At 45.7% G+C, this 15,747-nt stretch overlaps 1 protein-coding gene across 5 annotated transcripts in view; it reads right to left on the bottom strand.

Annotated features, from left to right (window-relative positions):
• Window positions 1-15,747, bottom strand: part of LOC147442268 (protein GAMETE EXPRESSED 2-like) — a 195,210-nt gene that overhangs the window by 144,773 nt on the left and 34,690 nt on the right. For all 5 annotated transcript variants that reach the window (XM_086528502.1, XM_086528497.1, XM_086528499.1 and 2 more), the window contains 2 exons: window positions 6,209-6,526; window positions 6,008-6,132 (listed from right to left, as the gene is read on the bottom strand). In XM_086528502.1, the coding sequence (XP_086384628.1) occupies window positions 6,008-6,132; window positions 6,209-6,526 (443 nt within the window). The remainder of the gene's footprint in view (window positions 1-6,007; window positions 6,133-6,208; window positions 6,527-15,747) is intronic.

Here is a 15,747-nt window from a genome sequence, read left to right as displayed (position 1 = left end):
GATCCCGTCGCCGTTCCCGTTCCGCGTTCCGGGTAACTAAAATTTTCATACGCTGCTTGCCATGTCATCAGCTTGTACGTTCCGCATTTTCCGCCACTTTTCACAGGTCTGTCGTATTGCAGCGCCACGTCAGCATTTGCCAAAGATTTTTCCCGGGGGCTGTCCATGCTGAAACGGTGTGTGTGTGTGTGTGTGTGTGTGTGTGTGTGTGCAGCCACGTCACCAGTTTGTGACACTTTCACTCTTGCCGTGGCATTCGGGTAGTTGAGGATGTGGTGGATGCAGCCGGATTCACTTTGGAGTTTCCCTTCGCTGCTCACCGATTTGGATTGGGCATGCATTACCGTCAGTTCTGGAGACAACTGCAGCAAATGCTGGTTGATTTTTTAACCGTTTCGCCTTTGCTCAATGGAGATCGCATGTCCGACTGGAATTCCAAGAAACGCCCTTTCAAGATATTTCTATTGATCGAGTTTATGCTCTTCTTCTCCCTGAGCCTTGCTTGCTGATCATTGTAATGCTCTTTGGCACATGCATAAATCTGACATCTGGTGGAGAAAACTTCTATCTGCTTTGTGGAAAGCCATTTACCTTTGAAGGAGCAGTTGTTTCATTGGAGTTGTTTTCTTGGTGTACTTCCGGTGGGAACTTTTCTTAGAGCACGCCATATTCGCCCTTCATCTTGTGTCCGTTGCTCGACTGTGGAGGAGGATGTTTGTCACTTGTTGGGGGATTGCTGCATTACTCGAGATTTCCTTCGACGCGTATCGGTGTGCATGCGGCTCCGTTTTTCCACGACTATCTTTCATAAACGGTTCTTGGCGTTTGGCATTTTCTCGCTGGCATTGCGCGCTTCACGGTCTTCTTCATGTGGGTCAGATTTTGGGCTTATTGGACCCTATGGCGATAGTGTAATGGCTATATGTTCCATTGCATTTTCATGCAAATCCCTTCCTGTTTTTCAAGCTCTCTCAGGCAATCTTTGCGATTTGCCTTGGAAGTTTGTGATATCACCCCAGAGATACATCAGCTTTCCTATGAATGCTTTTAGCCTTTCTATACAGCCGAACACTTTTGTGTTCCTTCCCTTGTACATGATCTTTTTGGTGGGTTTTCCTCGCTTTGAGGTTTCCCACTGGTAAATTACTCAAATCGATTTACAAAAAAAAAGTATGTGTGTGTGTGTGTGTGTGTTATAGCAGATTTCTCTTCCAAGGGTCAGCTTCGTCTCAGTTCCCCTGCAACAGCCAGGTGAATTTCAATTAGCTAGTGGTGACGTCTTCTGTCTCAACTTGTACAGAGGCTTTCAGACCATTTGCAATGTGTCATGTACAGAAATGTGGAAAAGGCAGTGGTAGGTTCGGGTAAGATTATTGTGGTTTCGAGTGCAATCTTATCTAATCCATGTACAGAGCTTCAATTGTTCGCAGTTTGTTCTAGACGTCTGCTTTTTTCGGGCGAGGTTTTTGTTGATTGATGTTCGACACCCACTGTGTGTTTAAGCATCGTAACGCAATGGAACCTGTTTAGGGGGCGAGGTTTTTGTTGATTGATGTCCGACACTCAGTGTGTGTTTAAGCATCGTAAAGCAATGGAACCTGCTTCGGAGGCCGCTTCGGAGATCAAAGCTTGCTTGTATGAGGACTTTGAGGAGGCTCAGCAAGCATGGAATGGTCAGGCGCCTACTCTTTTGTGCGCATTCCCGCTCAGGACCTCATCGACCTAGTAGCGTAGTATGCTCTGAATGCAATCATCCTATTTTTCTCGGGGAAAATGCCTACTGCACAAGATGTCGGACAATGGGTTGATTTTCTCCATAAACGTCAAGATGTCCGTGGCGTTTACTTCGGTGCGCGTGGCTTTTATGAAATCTTGCTAGCAGATATGGAAGCTAGAAATATTTCGCTTGAGATGTCTCCTCTCTTCTTTAATACACAGATGATGCATGTTTTACCGTGGGTACTCACTAAAGGTTATCAAAGTCTTATTTGCCACAAATGCCCGAATGTGGGTGGAAATTGTTGATTTCCCTCGCATGTGGAGACATTTCTTGCCGTTGCTGGCTGCGCAGCTTGGTAAGGTGATTTGCCCTCCGAAATCGGATGCGAACACCAATAGGTTGTGTATTCTGTGGGACACTGACAAACAAACCCCTGAAGGAATTACAGTGGATTCGAGAGACCCATGGGTAGGCAAGCGTCCATTTAAACTTAAATGGGTAAATTCGCAAATTCCTGATTTCGATGTGGTAAATTTGGTCATATGCAATCTGAATGTCCGGAGCCAGACTTGCAACCCCCTCTTTCGGCAGTTACTTCGTCTTCCTCTACTCCTGTAGGTAAACCTACCGGTGAAGTTAAGCAGAATGGAGCCACAACTGCTAAGGTGGTTTCAAATGTGGAAAAAGGAAAAGGCAAAACACTGCAGTCTATTGATCTTGGAAATGGGTTTGTTGAGAAAGGCAAAAATGTTGAGCCTACTGATGCTAATTCGTGGGTGGTTCCTAAAAAGTCAACAACGATTTGCACCCCGCTCTTCTCATAATTATGTTCCCCCTGTTAATGCTAATAAGAATGCATCATTTAAGCAACTCCCTTGCAATGACAACCACACATTGATTGACGCATGGGAAAAAGCGATGCATTCTTACAAAGATGTGCTTCTTGGTGAGACTTCCACTCCACATGTAAGTCCTGAGGACACAGATGTATCCATGGGCACCTTTACTTGATTCCTATGTTTGTTGCCTCATGTACATATGATTCCCAATGCATAGTCACATTAAATGCATCTCATATAATGTGTGGGGGTTATGTAACCTTGATAAATGGCGACTGACCTGGCACTATGTACATGCATGTAGGGCAGACATAGTTGTTTTGCAAGAGCATAATCAACATGAGTTTGCTGGTCATTGTTCTTATTTTGCTGGCCATGGATTGTGTATACTGGCTTGCGAAATTTCTCGGGTTTATTGATGCTGATTCGTCATGAGCTTCAGTCTATTTTATTGCATAACGATTCGCATGGCCGGTGGATGGTTGTGCAATGCTTGGTGAATGGTCAGGTATTGAATTTGGAGGCATATATGCATGTACATTCTTTGGGCAAATGGCTGCTTCTGGCGAGATATCTCTTCTCACCTTTGGACCTGCAATGCACTTCTCTATGGTGATTTTAATAATACCCCTGCTACGAATGATAGTACCAAGGGCAATTCGCATATGTTACTTGCGGAAAGGCAAAAATGGAATCATATCTTTGACTCTACTCAAATGCTTCTGGATTTATCTTTCAGCATGCTGCTCATTCTTCTTATGAGAACGGTTGGATCTCTAGTATTTGCTTAGTGGGCAAAAATTATGAAGATTTTATATGTGATGTGAGGATAGATTACACCTTGTAGCTATCAGCAGATCATTACCTTGTTTTGTTGACTTTGTACTTTGAGCGGTCTTTTTGTGATCGGCCTCTTCCTAGGAAACACTTGCTGCATGTTAACAATGCCTATCTTACTCATGAGGTTTTTGAGACATGATTGCTGACATTATTCCTCCAGTGCTTGCTCACATGCATCTTGATATGGATGCTGCCTGGTATCGCTTTTTCATGAGGGTACAAAGTGTTGTTCATGACTATGGCACGTATTATATGCAATGCACTCGGGGGGATGTCGTTGATGCGAAACAGATCTGTCAACGCCTGCAAGAATTGGCTGATTTGCAGCCTCTGTCTAACTTTGAAATGGCGGAATTATGTGACGCTTATGTGTGTATTCATCAAAATGATAAGCTGAATATTGCTAAATGGCAGACGCATGCCCGTTAGCAGGATGGACTTGTTATGCAAGTTGATATTGAAAAGGCTTTTGACACTGTGCAGTGGGACTACATTGCTGCTACGATGCGGGTGTCTTGGGTTCGGTCCTAAGTTAGCTAATATCATTTATTTCTTGTATGGTCGCAGTACATGTTCGGGGATTCTTGAAGATGAACTCACGGAACCTTGGCCTCTTGGTTGTTCAGTTAGGCAGGGTTGCCCCCTTAGTGCATTGTTGTATGCTATTGCCACTCACCTCTTGTTAATGCATCTCCATCATTTGACTTCCGCAACTCGTCTTCATGGCTTGCAGTTACCCTTGGGTCAGAACTTCATTGGGCAAACTTATGCAAATGACTTTGTTTACGCCTCGCAATCGCCAAGGTGATGTCCAAGTGATTATGGACGCTATGAGCTTGCGACTCGTCTTAGAGTCAATTTCCCCAAATCGAAGCTTCTGTCGCTTAATCCAATCTGCTGTGAAAGATTGTTCCTCTGAATGTGATTGCAAAGCATTGGGGATATCCAATTGGATCGAATGTCGCTCACACTCAATAAGTAAATTGGTTTATGCAACGCTTGAATGTCAAATTGCATTACTGGCCATTACATGTTCGCTTGCCTATCGCTCAAAGTATCTTGATGGCTTACATTCAGTTCAATTTGCCATTGTTGCATTGCCTCACCATTGTCAGAGCGCTTTGATGGTCTCAATATCTTGGACTTCCATAGGCATGTTCTTGCTATAAAAGCCATGCTGTTGCCTGCTCTTGTGCAACAAACTCAACCTTGGGCTCTTATGCTTGCCTACTTGTGTCAATATGTTGTTAGTTCCTCCTTTGGTCATTGGCAACCATCTCTCTGGAAGGTCGCGTTTGGCAAGATGGAAGGACATTCTTGGATGTCCTTTTACTTTCCAATTTGATTTTTTCTTGGAAAGATGTTACAATTCGTTCATCATGGCATGGTCGACAGCAATGGGTGGGAATTCGCTTTGTTTGGAGAGTCTTCATTAGAGTCGGTCCTTTTCTCTTACTTTGGTTGACCATTTACCTCGCCAAGCATACTTTCTCTTGGCGTGGCCTTTGCGTAGTTGGTGATGTGGTTGATGAGGCGGGCTACACTTTTCAGTTTCCCCTTGCCGCTCGCTTATTTGGATTGGGTATGCATTATCGGCAGCTTTGGAGAGAGTTAGCACATGCTCGTTGACTTTTTACCCATTCTACCTATGACTGACGGTACCCGCATGTTTAATTGGAATTTCGGAGACACGCCTTTTGAGGCCATTTCTGCCAAACACGTTAATGCTCTTCTTCTACCGCAGCCTTGGCTTCCTGATCACTATAGTGCCTTATGGTCAATGCACAAGTCTGATACCTGGTGGAAGAAGCCACTCTCTGCCCTTTGGAAGAGCCACTTGCCTTTGAAGGAGCGATTGTTTCTCTGGCGATGCTTGCTTGGAGTTCTCCTAGTGGGCACTTTTCTCAGTGCACGTCATATATGCTCTTCTCGTTGTGTCCGCTGTTTGACTTCGGAAGAGACAGTTAGTCACCTGCTCTCAAATCGCTGCATTACTAGAGTTTTTATTCACCGCATATCAGCTTTGTATGTGGCTCTGTTTCTCCTCCATGGTCTTCCACAAACGGTTTTGGGCTTTTGGCCTTCTGCAGCCTTCCTTACAGCGATTTGCGATCTTCTTTATGTGGGTCAGATTTTGGGTTTATTGGACCCTGTGGTGTCGACAAAATGGTTGTATGTTCCATCGCTTTGATGCAGGTCCTTTTCAGTTTTTCAAGCTTTCTCTTAGGCAATCTTTACACTTTGCCTTGGAAGTTGGTGATATCACCCCAGAGATACATCAGCTTTCCTATGAATTCTTTTAGCCCTCTTTCACAGCCGAACACTTCTGTGTTCTTTCTTTTGTATATGATCCTTTCTGAGGGTTTTCCTCACCTTGAGTTTCCCACTTGTAGATTAATCCCTAAGATTTACAACAAAAAAAAATCATGCAAGGAGCCATCTTGATAAAGAAGGGGAATCAGCTTAAATAGCAAGAGGGTCTCTTATACTTGCTGCCAAACTGAGCAAGCACTTTACCTCAAAATAATCCTGCTGGTTGCAAGTTCACACAAGGGTTGAAGTTGGTAAGAGTTTCATGCAGAAGAAACTGTGGAAAAAAGCGGAATACCTTAATAATATTTGTAAGGATGCCTGGTTTTAGACCAAAATAATCATTCAATAAAACATCTATACTTATAGCTGTGTCCTCCCAAGTCCAGATAACATCATTCATGGGATGGGGGAAGTAACCATCTGAAAACTGTCATAGAGTTAGTTGACAATGCAGTAGCAACAAAACTTCGTCTGTACTGTAAAATAATCTACTCACATGAGTGTATGTACAACTCGAGGGGAAAACCAGGTAGCAGTTTATCTCTGTAAAATATCGAAAGAAGGACAGGCTGAATCTCATATGCTTGATAGACAACTGAATAGTTTCCTGTTGTCACTTCTTGAAATGAGCTATAAGTTGGTGGCTTAGTTACATGCAGATAAAATTTTGCAGTTAGCAACATCTTTTGCCCTGGCACTAGATTCCCATATTTGTCTTTAAGCAAGAGAATGACAGGATGCGGAAGTGTAACATATGGATGAGGTACAGTGCCGTCCGTTGGTATGAGGACAGTCTGTGTGATGTTCACTTCTCCTACAAGGAATACCACACACGTGTAAATGAAAGGCCTAAAATATTACACTTCAACACACATAATGTGGTGTAGACAGAAATTCATAATATTTATTCACAAAATGGAAGAGCATTAGTAATTTAGTAAATTGACAAGCCATTAGATCAGACTAACTGTACTGCATGGGTTTTCTCTGAAATTGACAAATTCCTCATAGTGACTCCTCTTGCCCCTCACCACAGTCAGACATGAAAGCGCCCAATGGACTCCCCTCCTTGGTAATGCTTCATTCCATTGCTGCATAGCAAGAAAGAGCAGCAGAAACTATTGACCATCAAATGTCGCCAACGTTTATATTCAGTTTGGACTTTATCATAACATGTATACGACAACAGCATCTGTTGATGATTCGGCATTTCTAGCAACTTCTGCTGTGTGCTTGTTCTTCCGCTCTGCAACATCATTTTTGTTGCAGAGTATACCTGCATGAAAACTGCCTTTGAATTCCATGCGCTTTTTTTTACTGCAAAGCAGTGCTTTCTCCAGCCATTTTTGGTGTGGACAGCAGCGAGATCTTGCTACACGTAACCGGTGTCATCTCTCCGGGTCGGTCTTCTCTTGCAAACTGTTACTGTGGAGCCTTCAATGTAGTGTTAACGAGTGCTAGCGTGGGGGTGCCATGTGGTACTGCTGACATGGAAATGCTGATGGTTAGCCAGCTACAGACTCTCCAAAGTCGATAGGCTTTCACGGTTAGGAGTCCAGTAGTTTGGAAATGTATTTTGTTGGAAACGGGGTAAATTGGAAAGAGGTTTGAACCTTAGCGGAGAGTCAGGGACCAAACGGCCGGCTTCTAGGGATTGAATATTATCTAGTACATCAGGTGTTAGATATCTATCAATCTCTGTCTAATACATTATACATATCCAGCAGTGTGTCCAGCGCTAAGAGAGAGTATGGTTCAAAGTCTAGTACACAATTTCCACTACATGTGTACCAAGGACAGCTGAGCGTCAACAACCCCCATGTATACTAGTCACCAGTCCTTGCTGGTACAGTGAAGCAGCAGCAATTGAAGATTATTGTCATAGTGGAGCATTCAAAAAAACTCTCTCCAATATGGCCTCTGTCCCATGCTCCTCTCTCATGTACATCCTATGGTGCGCTCTCCAATCAGGCGTAATTTCTATGTTATCAAAAGATTCCAAATCCTCCCATATAACACGCTGCCTGTTCTCTTTTTGTTTTCGACCAATTGCTTATTAGCCCAAGATGTTCATTGTATTATCCTTTTCAATCTTGGGCATGGAATTGGCCTTCCTCTGGCAACGAGAATCAAGGCTCAGGCCTCAAACAAAACACCTCCTTCCTGTCTCTTATATTCTATATAGCCACCGTCCCACAATGCAGTTCCCTCTGGTATCTTGTACATTGGCTTGCTTAGCTATTTCCCCACCTCGTGTTAAAACCCTTTTGTATTGACCCCATCACCTCTAAAGAATAAGTGGTTTTCTTTTTAAATACAAAAAAATCTTATGTTATTTAAAAATCTTAAGGGCATGGTCCCCAAGATATACATAATGTCAATAATATCTGAGAGGGTAATCTGATTAAAATTATATACATCCAACTGAATACAAGACTAACTATTTTTTTCAACCTCTCAAATCACGCAACACATAACACATACAATCTGATCAGATACAGGTGATGAAAACTTCTCCTCGTACTATGCCATCAGTACAGCAAGAGGAATCTCCTCTCTATCACTATCTAGGGGAGTATGAACAAGGTGAATGCCACCAGACCATGTAGGAGATAGTAGAGATATTGTCGCTGAAAAAGAGGGGAACGTATGAACAAGGTGGAATTCCAGCTGTGGAATGCCTGAACCTATATACAAAGCTAAGCTGAGGCTTTTTTGACTGCCTCAATCGTCTGCGTCTTCTTTTCTTTGTCTCTCTCCTAGCTCTTCTGCATCTGTTATGGTCCTCAAGCTTGTTGAATTTCACCTGGGTTGCATGCTGCCACTTATTATTGTGCTATAGCTTACTGCTTTGCTACTACTTAGTTCACACCACTGAGCTCTTTAGTTTTCTATGCATCCTCAAGCTCTATTCAGTCTTCTAGTATTCATGACCTATGCGATACTCCATTCTTCCCCATCCTGCATTTTTGGGTATTACTGTTGTCTCTCTATACTTGTCCGATAGATATTTGAGGTCTTTTGAAATTGTTCCTACGACATTAAAACTTCTTTTTCTCTTCTATGTCCCTGTTCCGTCTCTCTCTCGTAGTGTTGTCTCCTCATGATAGCCTTTTTGGCCTTCCCAAATATCATCCAACCTTTATCCATCCAATAGATCAGCATTCAAGAAAAGGTGCATCCTAAACGTAGAACACCATTTGAGATCTTCCTTTTGTGCCCATATGCCTGCCAAAACAAGTTCCCAGTCCAATGTTGGGAAAGCGTCTCTCTTATATAGGGGATGTTTGAACGCCCCCTCCCCAATATTGTTGTAAGAAAAGTTTGTTGAAGGGCCCCTCATTTCTTAAACAGCCCTATAAGCTCGAGCTGTTTATTTAGAGGGTCTCCTAATAGCACATTCAGAGGGTCTATGCCATATGGAGGAGCCCTCTAATCCAACTACCAAAACAACAAGACAATCCATCGCCCTATGTAGCAGAGAAATCTATACTGATGCCCTAGTTCATGAAGTGGGTAGCCTCAGGAGCAGTATGCTGAGACACTCATGAATGCTCACTAGTGTGCTACCCTAAGTACTACTCACATAAGATAAACCGTACTCAAACAATGACAGTGTGAAACTAAAGCAATGGAACTGGTAAATAGAAATAGACATGACACCACAGACACACATTGCTCGACCTAGACTAGATATAGTGCAAAGGACCCAAGTACAAAACACTAGCCAGCAGCATGCTCAGCTGTTGACACACATTGCTCGACCTAGACTAGATATAGTGCAAAAGACCCAAGTACAAAACACTAGCCAGCAGCATGCTCAGCTGTTGCAGACCACTAGTTGTGTTATCGTATACAAGGGTGTGTGATGTAGGACCTGCGACTCTCTCTACTCAAGATACTACACTCAATGATAGACCAAGCACTGATAATAACTTAAGACTGATACATAGAATTGATATAATATCTCCCACCGGTGGTGAGTAGATGAGGTAGACCCTGTCGGCTATGGCCGATGATAAAATGTTTCCTCCTAGTGATGGGTAGAGAGAAATGAAATGAAATGAAATGCTATATTAACGTATTCAAAGGCCAAAATGACCTAGGAGACCACAAAGTTACAACATGATGTAATCTAACAGTGTCTGGGTACCAAAAATAAATAAAAGTTACTGAAAAAGGATACTATAGAAAACCCTAACTACTGAATGTAGGGGGTATGAGTGGGGGCTATGAGTAGGGGGCTGGATGTGGTAAGTGAGGGCTGATATAATTGCTGATACAAAAGCTGGTACAAGGCTGATGCTGATACAAGAGCTGATACAAGGGCTGATACAAGAGTGGGCAGGGTATACAATCCTCATCTGGATCGCAGGAGGTCCATCATCGGTCGCTAGCAAATCTCATCAATCTCCTCCATGGTCAGTACTCTAACCGAGTGTCGTGTATGTCGAGCCAAGGTGACCCGAATCCTCTGATGTAGCCTCCATCGATGTTGTGTAGTCCTCCTCAGCCGTGGGCGTCTCGATCTCCCTAGCTCAATCGCTCGATCAATCAGTGTGCTGTAGCGCGGATAACGTGTCGTGCTCTCTACAGTGGGTGGTCCTCAGTGCAATGTGCGTGACAATCTCACTCAAACAGACTGAATCTCCCTCAAACAGACTGAACAGAACGGAAACAGTAGACGTCAACAAAGCTCGCAAAGACACAACAGCAGACCAGAACATATGACTCGACTATCTCAAAGACTGATACAGACTCTAGCGTGGCAGCACACTCAGCTCCAGCCCAGGACTCTCAGGTACAATGGGGGTGTCGAGGCTCAGATGTGCCGGGATGGTGCAGACGTGCTCTGTGTAAAGACTCACTCTAGACAACTGCGTCGCTGGACCAGAGGTGAAGATGATGATCCCGATGACCAACCCCTACTACTCATATGTACCACCATAAAGAGCCACCAACGGCTCATAAATGTCAGCCATGTGGTGACCTAGCCACGAGGTCCACTAGACCACCGTCGGTAACTGCCCTGCCACGTGTCACTCCTAGGCCAGAGGGTCCAGAGGGTCCGTCCAGTGTGAACCAGCCTAGACCAACTGTATTGACTGTGTCCTGTGACAGTGACACTGTAGCCTGCTACAGGTTGCCCACCACAAGACCGCTCACCGTCTCGGTGAGAGGAATACTGAAAAAACTGTGAAAGAAAACCACTAGGTGCTGCATCCGTACATTTCTTGAAGCAGGTGCTAGGCCCAACCATGACCTTACATGCCTCAAAAGTGGAGTAAAACACTGTTCTGCTTGCAACGCCTTTTGCCTGCAAAGAGATATGCTCGGTTTGGATCCAACGCATCTTTATCCTCCATAACTATAGTGAGAAGAAAATGACCTGGTCCGCACTTGCAGATGAAATTGTCGAAAAGAGGGATGATCAGAAGCTCGAGTAATAACGCGATGCGGTTAAGCTCCATCTTAATGGAAAAACGAAAAGCATTAACGGCATTGTGATGGCAACCAGGTGAATGCTTGAAAGCCCCAAGGAAACAGCCAAAAAGGCTCTTAAGCTTGCTGCTGTGATAGGATTACAGAAAATTGCTCTGCCCCTTTGTGTCTCTGGCCATCTCTCGTGACGAAGGAAACAAGGCCAGAGAGACGATTGATTATTTATTACAGGAGGTCTCCATTTCCTTGCAGGAGAGAGAGAAGAGGATAGACACTGGGTTTGGGGGGCCGAATTGGCGCTAGATAGGGGCGAGGGGGTAGGTAGGGGCGAGGGTGGGTGGGTAGGGGCCTCTATACATGAGGCAGCCTGCCATGTATTTATCATGACGAGGATCACATTTTGCCATCATTGACAATGGCTCAAATGCGCTGTTGGTTATCTCTGCAACGGACAATTGCTCATGATAGGCCTTAGCTGCCGAAATCACTAGGGCATATGATGAAAGCATGAAGTGAATTCTGGGGTAAGTATGCAGGTTGGTTCATCAATCACAGTAGGCTCTAAATCAACAAACACAGCTCGAGGAACATGCTTTCCCGCTCCCGTCTCGTCTCACTGAAGAAGGTGTTAAAGGCATCATCACCGCCACCAACAGTCTTGTTACTGGGCATCTATCCATCTGGATGGATGCCATGCTCGAGGCAGTAGAGCTCCCAGCAAGCATTCCTGACCTGGATGCCAGCCTGACCAGGGGCGAGGGGGGCTAGTTAGGGGCGAGGGGGGCTAGTTAGGGGCGAGGCAAGGGAGGGGGTGGGTAGGGGCGAGAGAGGGTATGTAGGGGCGAGGGTGGGGAGGGAGGGCTAGATAGGGGCGAGGGGGAGGGGGAGTGGGTAGGGGCGAGGGGAGGTGAGGGGGAGGGTAGGGGCGAGGGGGGAGGGGTTGGGTAGGGGCGAGAGGGGGAGTGGGTAGGGGCGAGGGGAGGTGAGGGGGGAGGGGCTGGGTAGGGGCGAGAGGGGGAGGGTAGGGGTGAGGGTAAGTGACGGGGAGGGTAGGGGCGAGGGGGGTAGTGAGGGGAGGTTCGGGAGGGAGGGCTAGATAGGGGCGAGGGGCGAGGGGAGGTGAGGGGAGGGTAGGGGGGAGGGGTTGGGTAGGCACGAGGGGGAGGGGGAGGGTAGGGGTGAGGGGGGGAGGCTAGGTGTCACCAGCGTGTGACTACTATCTATCCTTTTTGTTGATTTCTTTCTTATTATCTATTTACTTTCACTTTTTGGAAACACCCCTCGGGAAATCTAACTGCCCTGCATTGCATAGCTAGTGTGGAACTGTCCAGAGGGAGTCCAGGCCTGAGGGCAAGAGAGCACTAAGGTTGGACAAGGACTATGGTTAGCCAAGTGGGGTCATTGACTAGCCAAAGTGGAATCCTTTGCTACAGAGGCTACATTTCAGTTCTGGATGTGGCCGCAGTGTACAAAGAGGGTCGGATGACCTAGAAAGATACAATGGCAGCATCTCCTAAAAATTAGGGAACTGCTATTTTGGGACCTGAAAATGTGTTGACGTCATTACCTCCGGAATGACAAGGGGAACATTTTCTTACTCTGCCGTGAAGTCAACTGGGCAACCGGTTGGGATATTTTTAGACGGCAACCCCGAAACGGGAAAATGCTTATAAATGTGCCAAGTGGCACCTTCTGGTGCACTTGCCTCATGCAACAAGAAGTGGCGCTGAATTTAGGAGGGGGAGAGCCTCATTTTCAGTTTTTGTCACAGGTTAAGAGCTATGGAGTGCTTGCTTTCCCTCTTATGCACAGTGCGGTGCCAGGAGTGATGCCCTGCACGCTACGCACTGCCCTCTCTCTCCCCTTTGGCAGTATGTTATGCCCCTCTAGTGGGCTCTTCATTTGACCAATGTACAGTTGTGTGGGTTCATGCGCGATTGCCGAGGCAAGAGCCTCTTGCATAGGTACTGGATTCGCTAGCGGCTAATTCCCCGCAGGTACAGGTGAATTCAGAGAGGTTTCACGCCAAAAATCTCGTCCGATTCAAAGGGCAAGTAGCCCTACAGGTGCGGGAGCTCGAGGACTTGCTACAGATGCGACCGGCACGCGAAACGGAGCCCGAAACAGTGAATTACAGCCTGCTGTGTATTTTTGCAGGTTTAGGGTTTTGGCCCTAAACGGACCCTAATACCCCCAGGAGGTTCGGGGACGCAAGGGGACCGCTGTACCGGTGATCTGGCGCATTTTCAGGGCTGAAAACAGAGAATTCAGCATGCTGCAGATTCTCGCCAGGTTTTGCAAAGTGCCCGTATGCGTCGGGAAAGTCATTTAATGCGTGGGAATACTGACCGTGAAGGGTTCTAGTATAGTTATGCTGCCGAAATCAGGCCAGAACAGTCAAAATTCAGCCAAGGTTGTGCGGGGCAGCTTGTAGGGATCCACAGCATTTATTCCCTCTTTTAAACAATAAAGAAATACCGAAAGGGGCGCCTAAGTTAGGGGCCAATCTGGTGTCGGTCTTCTCATACAGGTGCATTCTAGCATCTGTATCCCATTCCCCTCTCTTGTGTCACTATAGCGCAGGTATAATAGACGACTAATAATGGGTGAAAGCTAAATCAAGGTTTGAAGTAAAGTCTACCGCCCTTTTTGGATTGAACAGGCCGGTTACATGGTTCCATCGACGGGATTAAATCACTTTTTCCCATAGAAGTGAGCCTTGGTCAGCTTTGGGTTTGAAGACACAGGGGATCATAGACCAGATACAGGGAATTGCAATTATGGCTGACAGACCAGATGATGTGACTGAAGAGGTTTCCTCTTCACAGGGTCAACACACATGAAGTGGGTGAGTCCTCAAGACCACCACAGACAGATGACGATATATTCAAGACCCAGTTGGCTACTGCTGTGGCTATGTTCACACAAGTAATGCAGAACCCGAGGTTTTTAGCCTTTCTGCAACCTCCTGTTCCGTCTCAGCAAGTTGGGTCACTGGATCATATTCAAAAGCCTGTTAAGGCTCGAGCACAGGTGATTCATAACGCACAGTCAATGGAAACACCTGTACACTTGACGGAGAACATGCAGTCTCCACAACCTGTGCCTAAGGTGCAAGAACAGGTGGCTGAGATGCCAATCTTTCAAGCTGTACCAGTTCAGCCCACCACCTTTCAGCAGCCTATAGCTGGTTCTAATGGGCAGGGAAGCAACCTATAGGCTATGCAACAGGTCTTCCCACCACCTTCAGTACACCCTGGCTATTTTGGAGGTGGATCGGTATTCCAGAGCATGGCTGGTCATGCACCTGGAAATCAGTTTTACACGCCAAGAACAGTGTTCGGGGGTGCTCAAACGATGATGCCTAACCCCATGTACAGTGTCATGGGTATGCAACCAGGGTTTCAAAGCACTCAGGGCCAATTTGGGATACCACAGGCAAGTTTTGGTATGGCTGGAATTACAAATCAGCAGCCAAATATGGCATTTCCAGGTCAAGTTAATAGCGGCCAAGGAACACAGATGAACCCTAATAGTGTTCCCATGTTTCAATCACTTCCATATGACAATTTAACGCCGCTGGAGAGGCCAACTCCGTACAAAGAAGGTGGCAAAGGTGTGTCATTCACGACCTTTACAGGGTTTGATGACAGGAAGAAGGCTCTCTCATTCCTCCAGCAGTTTGACAAGGCCTATGCAGGGGGAAACTTTACAGAGGCTTCAAAGGTCCGCAAGGCAGCCACTTTCTTGACAGGGAATGCGGGACAATGGTGGACAACTTTATTGCTTCAAGGGCAAGCTCCGTCCACATGGATTTACTTCAAGCAGATTTTTGCAGCAGCATGGTTATCTGATGATTTCGAAGCAGATGTCATGACAGAATGACACCAGCTAAATGCTGCCACTTGCAGAAATCTGGATAATTACAATCGGAAGTTTTGGAAAGCTCTACTTCCAGTAACTTCCTATAGGTTTGTGCCATTGACAGAACAGATTGAAAAATATTGTTGTGGCCAACCCAAAGGATTGAGAAAATACTGCACGAAGACAAAAGTCACTACTTTGACGCAGCTCATCGAGGTAGCAAACACTGGCAATGGTTTGCTCAAGGGAGAAGATTGTGAATTTAACACTGACGTCAAGGCAGGATCAGGCAAGAAAAATTCAGCCAAGAAACATGTTCCCAATGAGGCTCCTAAAGGGACTCAGGAGTCAGCCAACGCAGGGAAAGACAAAGCTACGGCTGAATCAGAAAAAGGACCAGCAAAGAAATGGAAAAGACGTTTTCCTCGCAAGTCAGAAGAGCAAAAGAAGGTCCTGAGGACAGAGAACAAATGCTTTATATGTGAGCATCCTGGCCACATTGCTTACAATTGTCCTACAAAGAAAAGGCCAGCTGATTCTGATGACAAGGAAGACAAGAAAGGAAAGAAGCCCATCGCTAGTCTAGTGCCAGGAATGGTGGGCGACAAGCCAAATTCAGATGCAAGTGAGCTTTTCAAAGCATGGGGAAAGGTCAGGGATCAAACAGTGCTTATCTTCTTTGATCCAGGTGCCAAAGCCAACTTCATTTCCCCAGAATTGGCTTCAAAG

This window comes from Adiantum capillus-veneris, chromosome 14 (assembly GCF_014529385.1).
Source record: "Adiantum capillus-veneris isolate H3 chromosome 14, ASM1452938v2, whole genome shotgun sequence".
Lineage (NCBI taxonomy): Eukaryota > Viridiplantae > Streptophyta > Polypodiopsida > Polypodiales > Pteridaceae > Adiantum > Adiantum capillus-veneris.
Note: the sequence above shows the minus strand (reverse complement) of the source record. Positions and strands in the feature narration are given on the sequence as shown.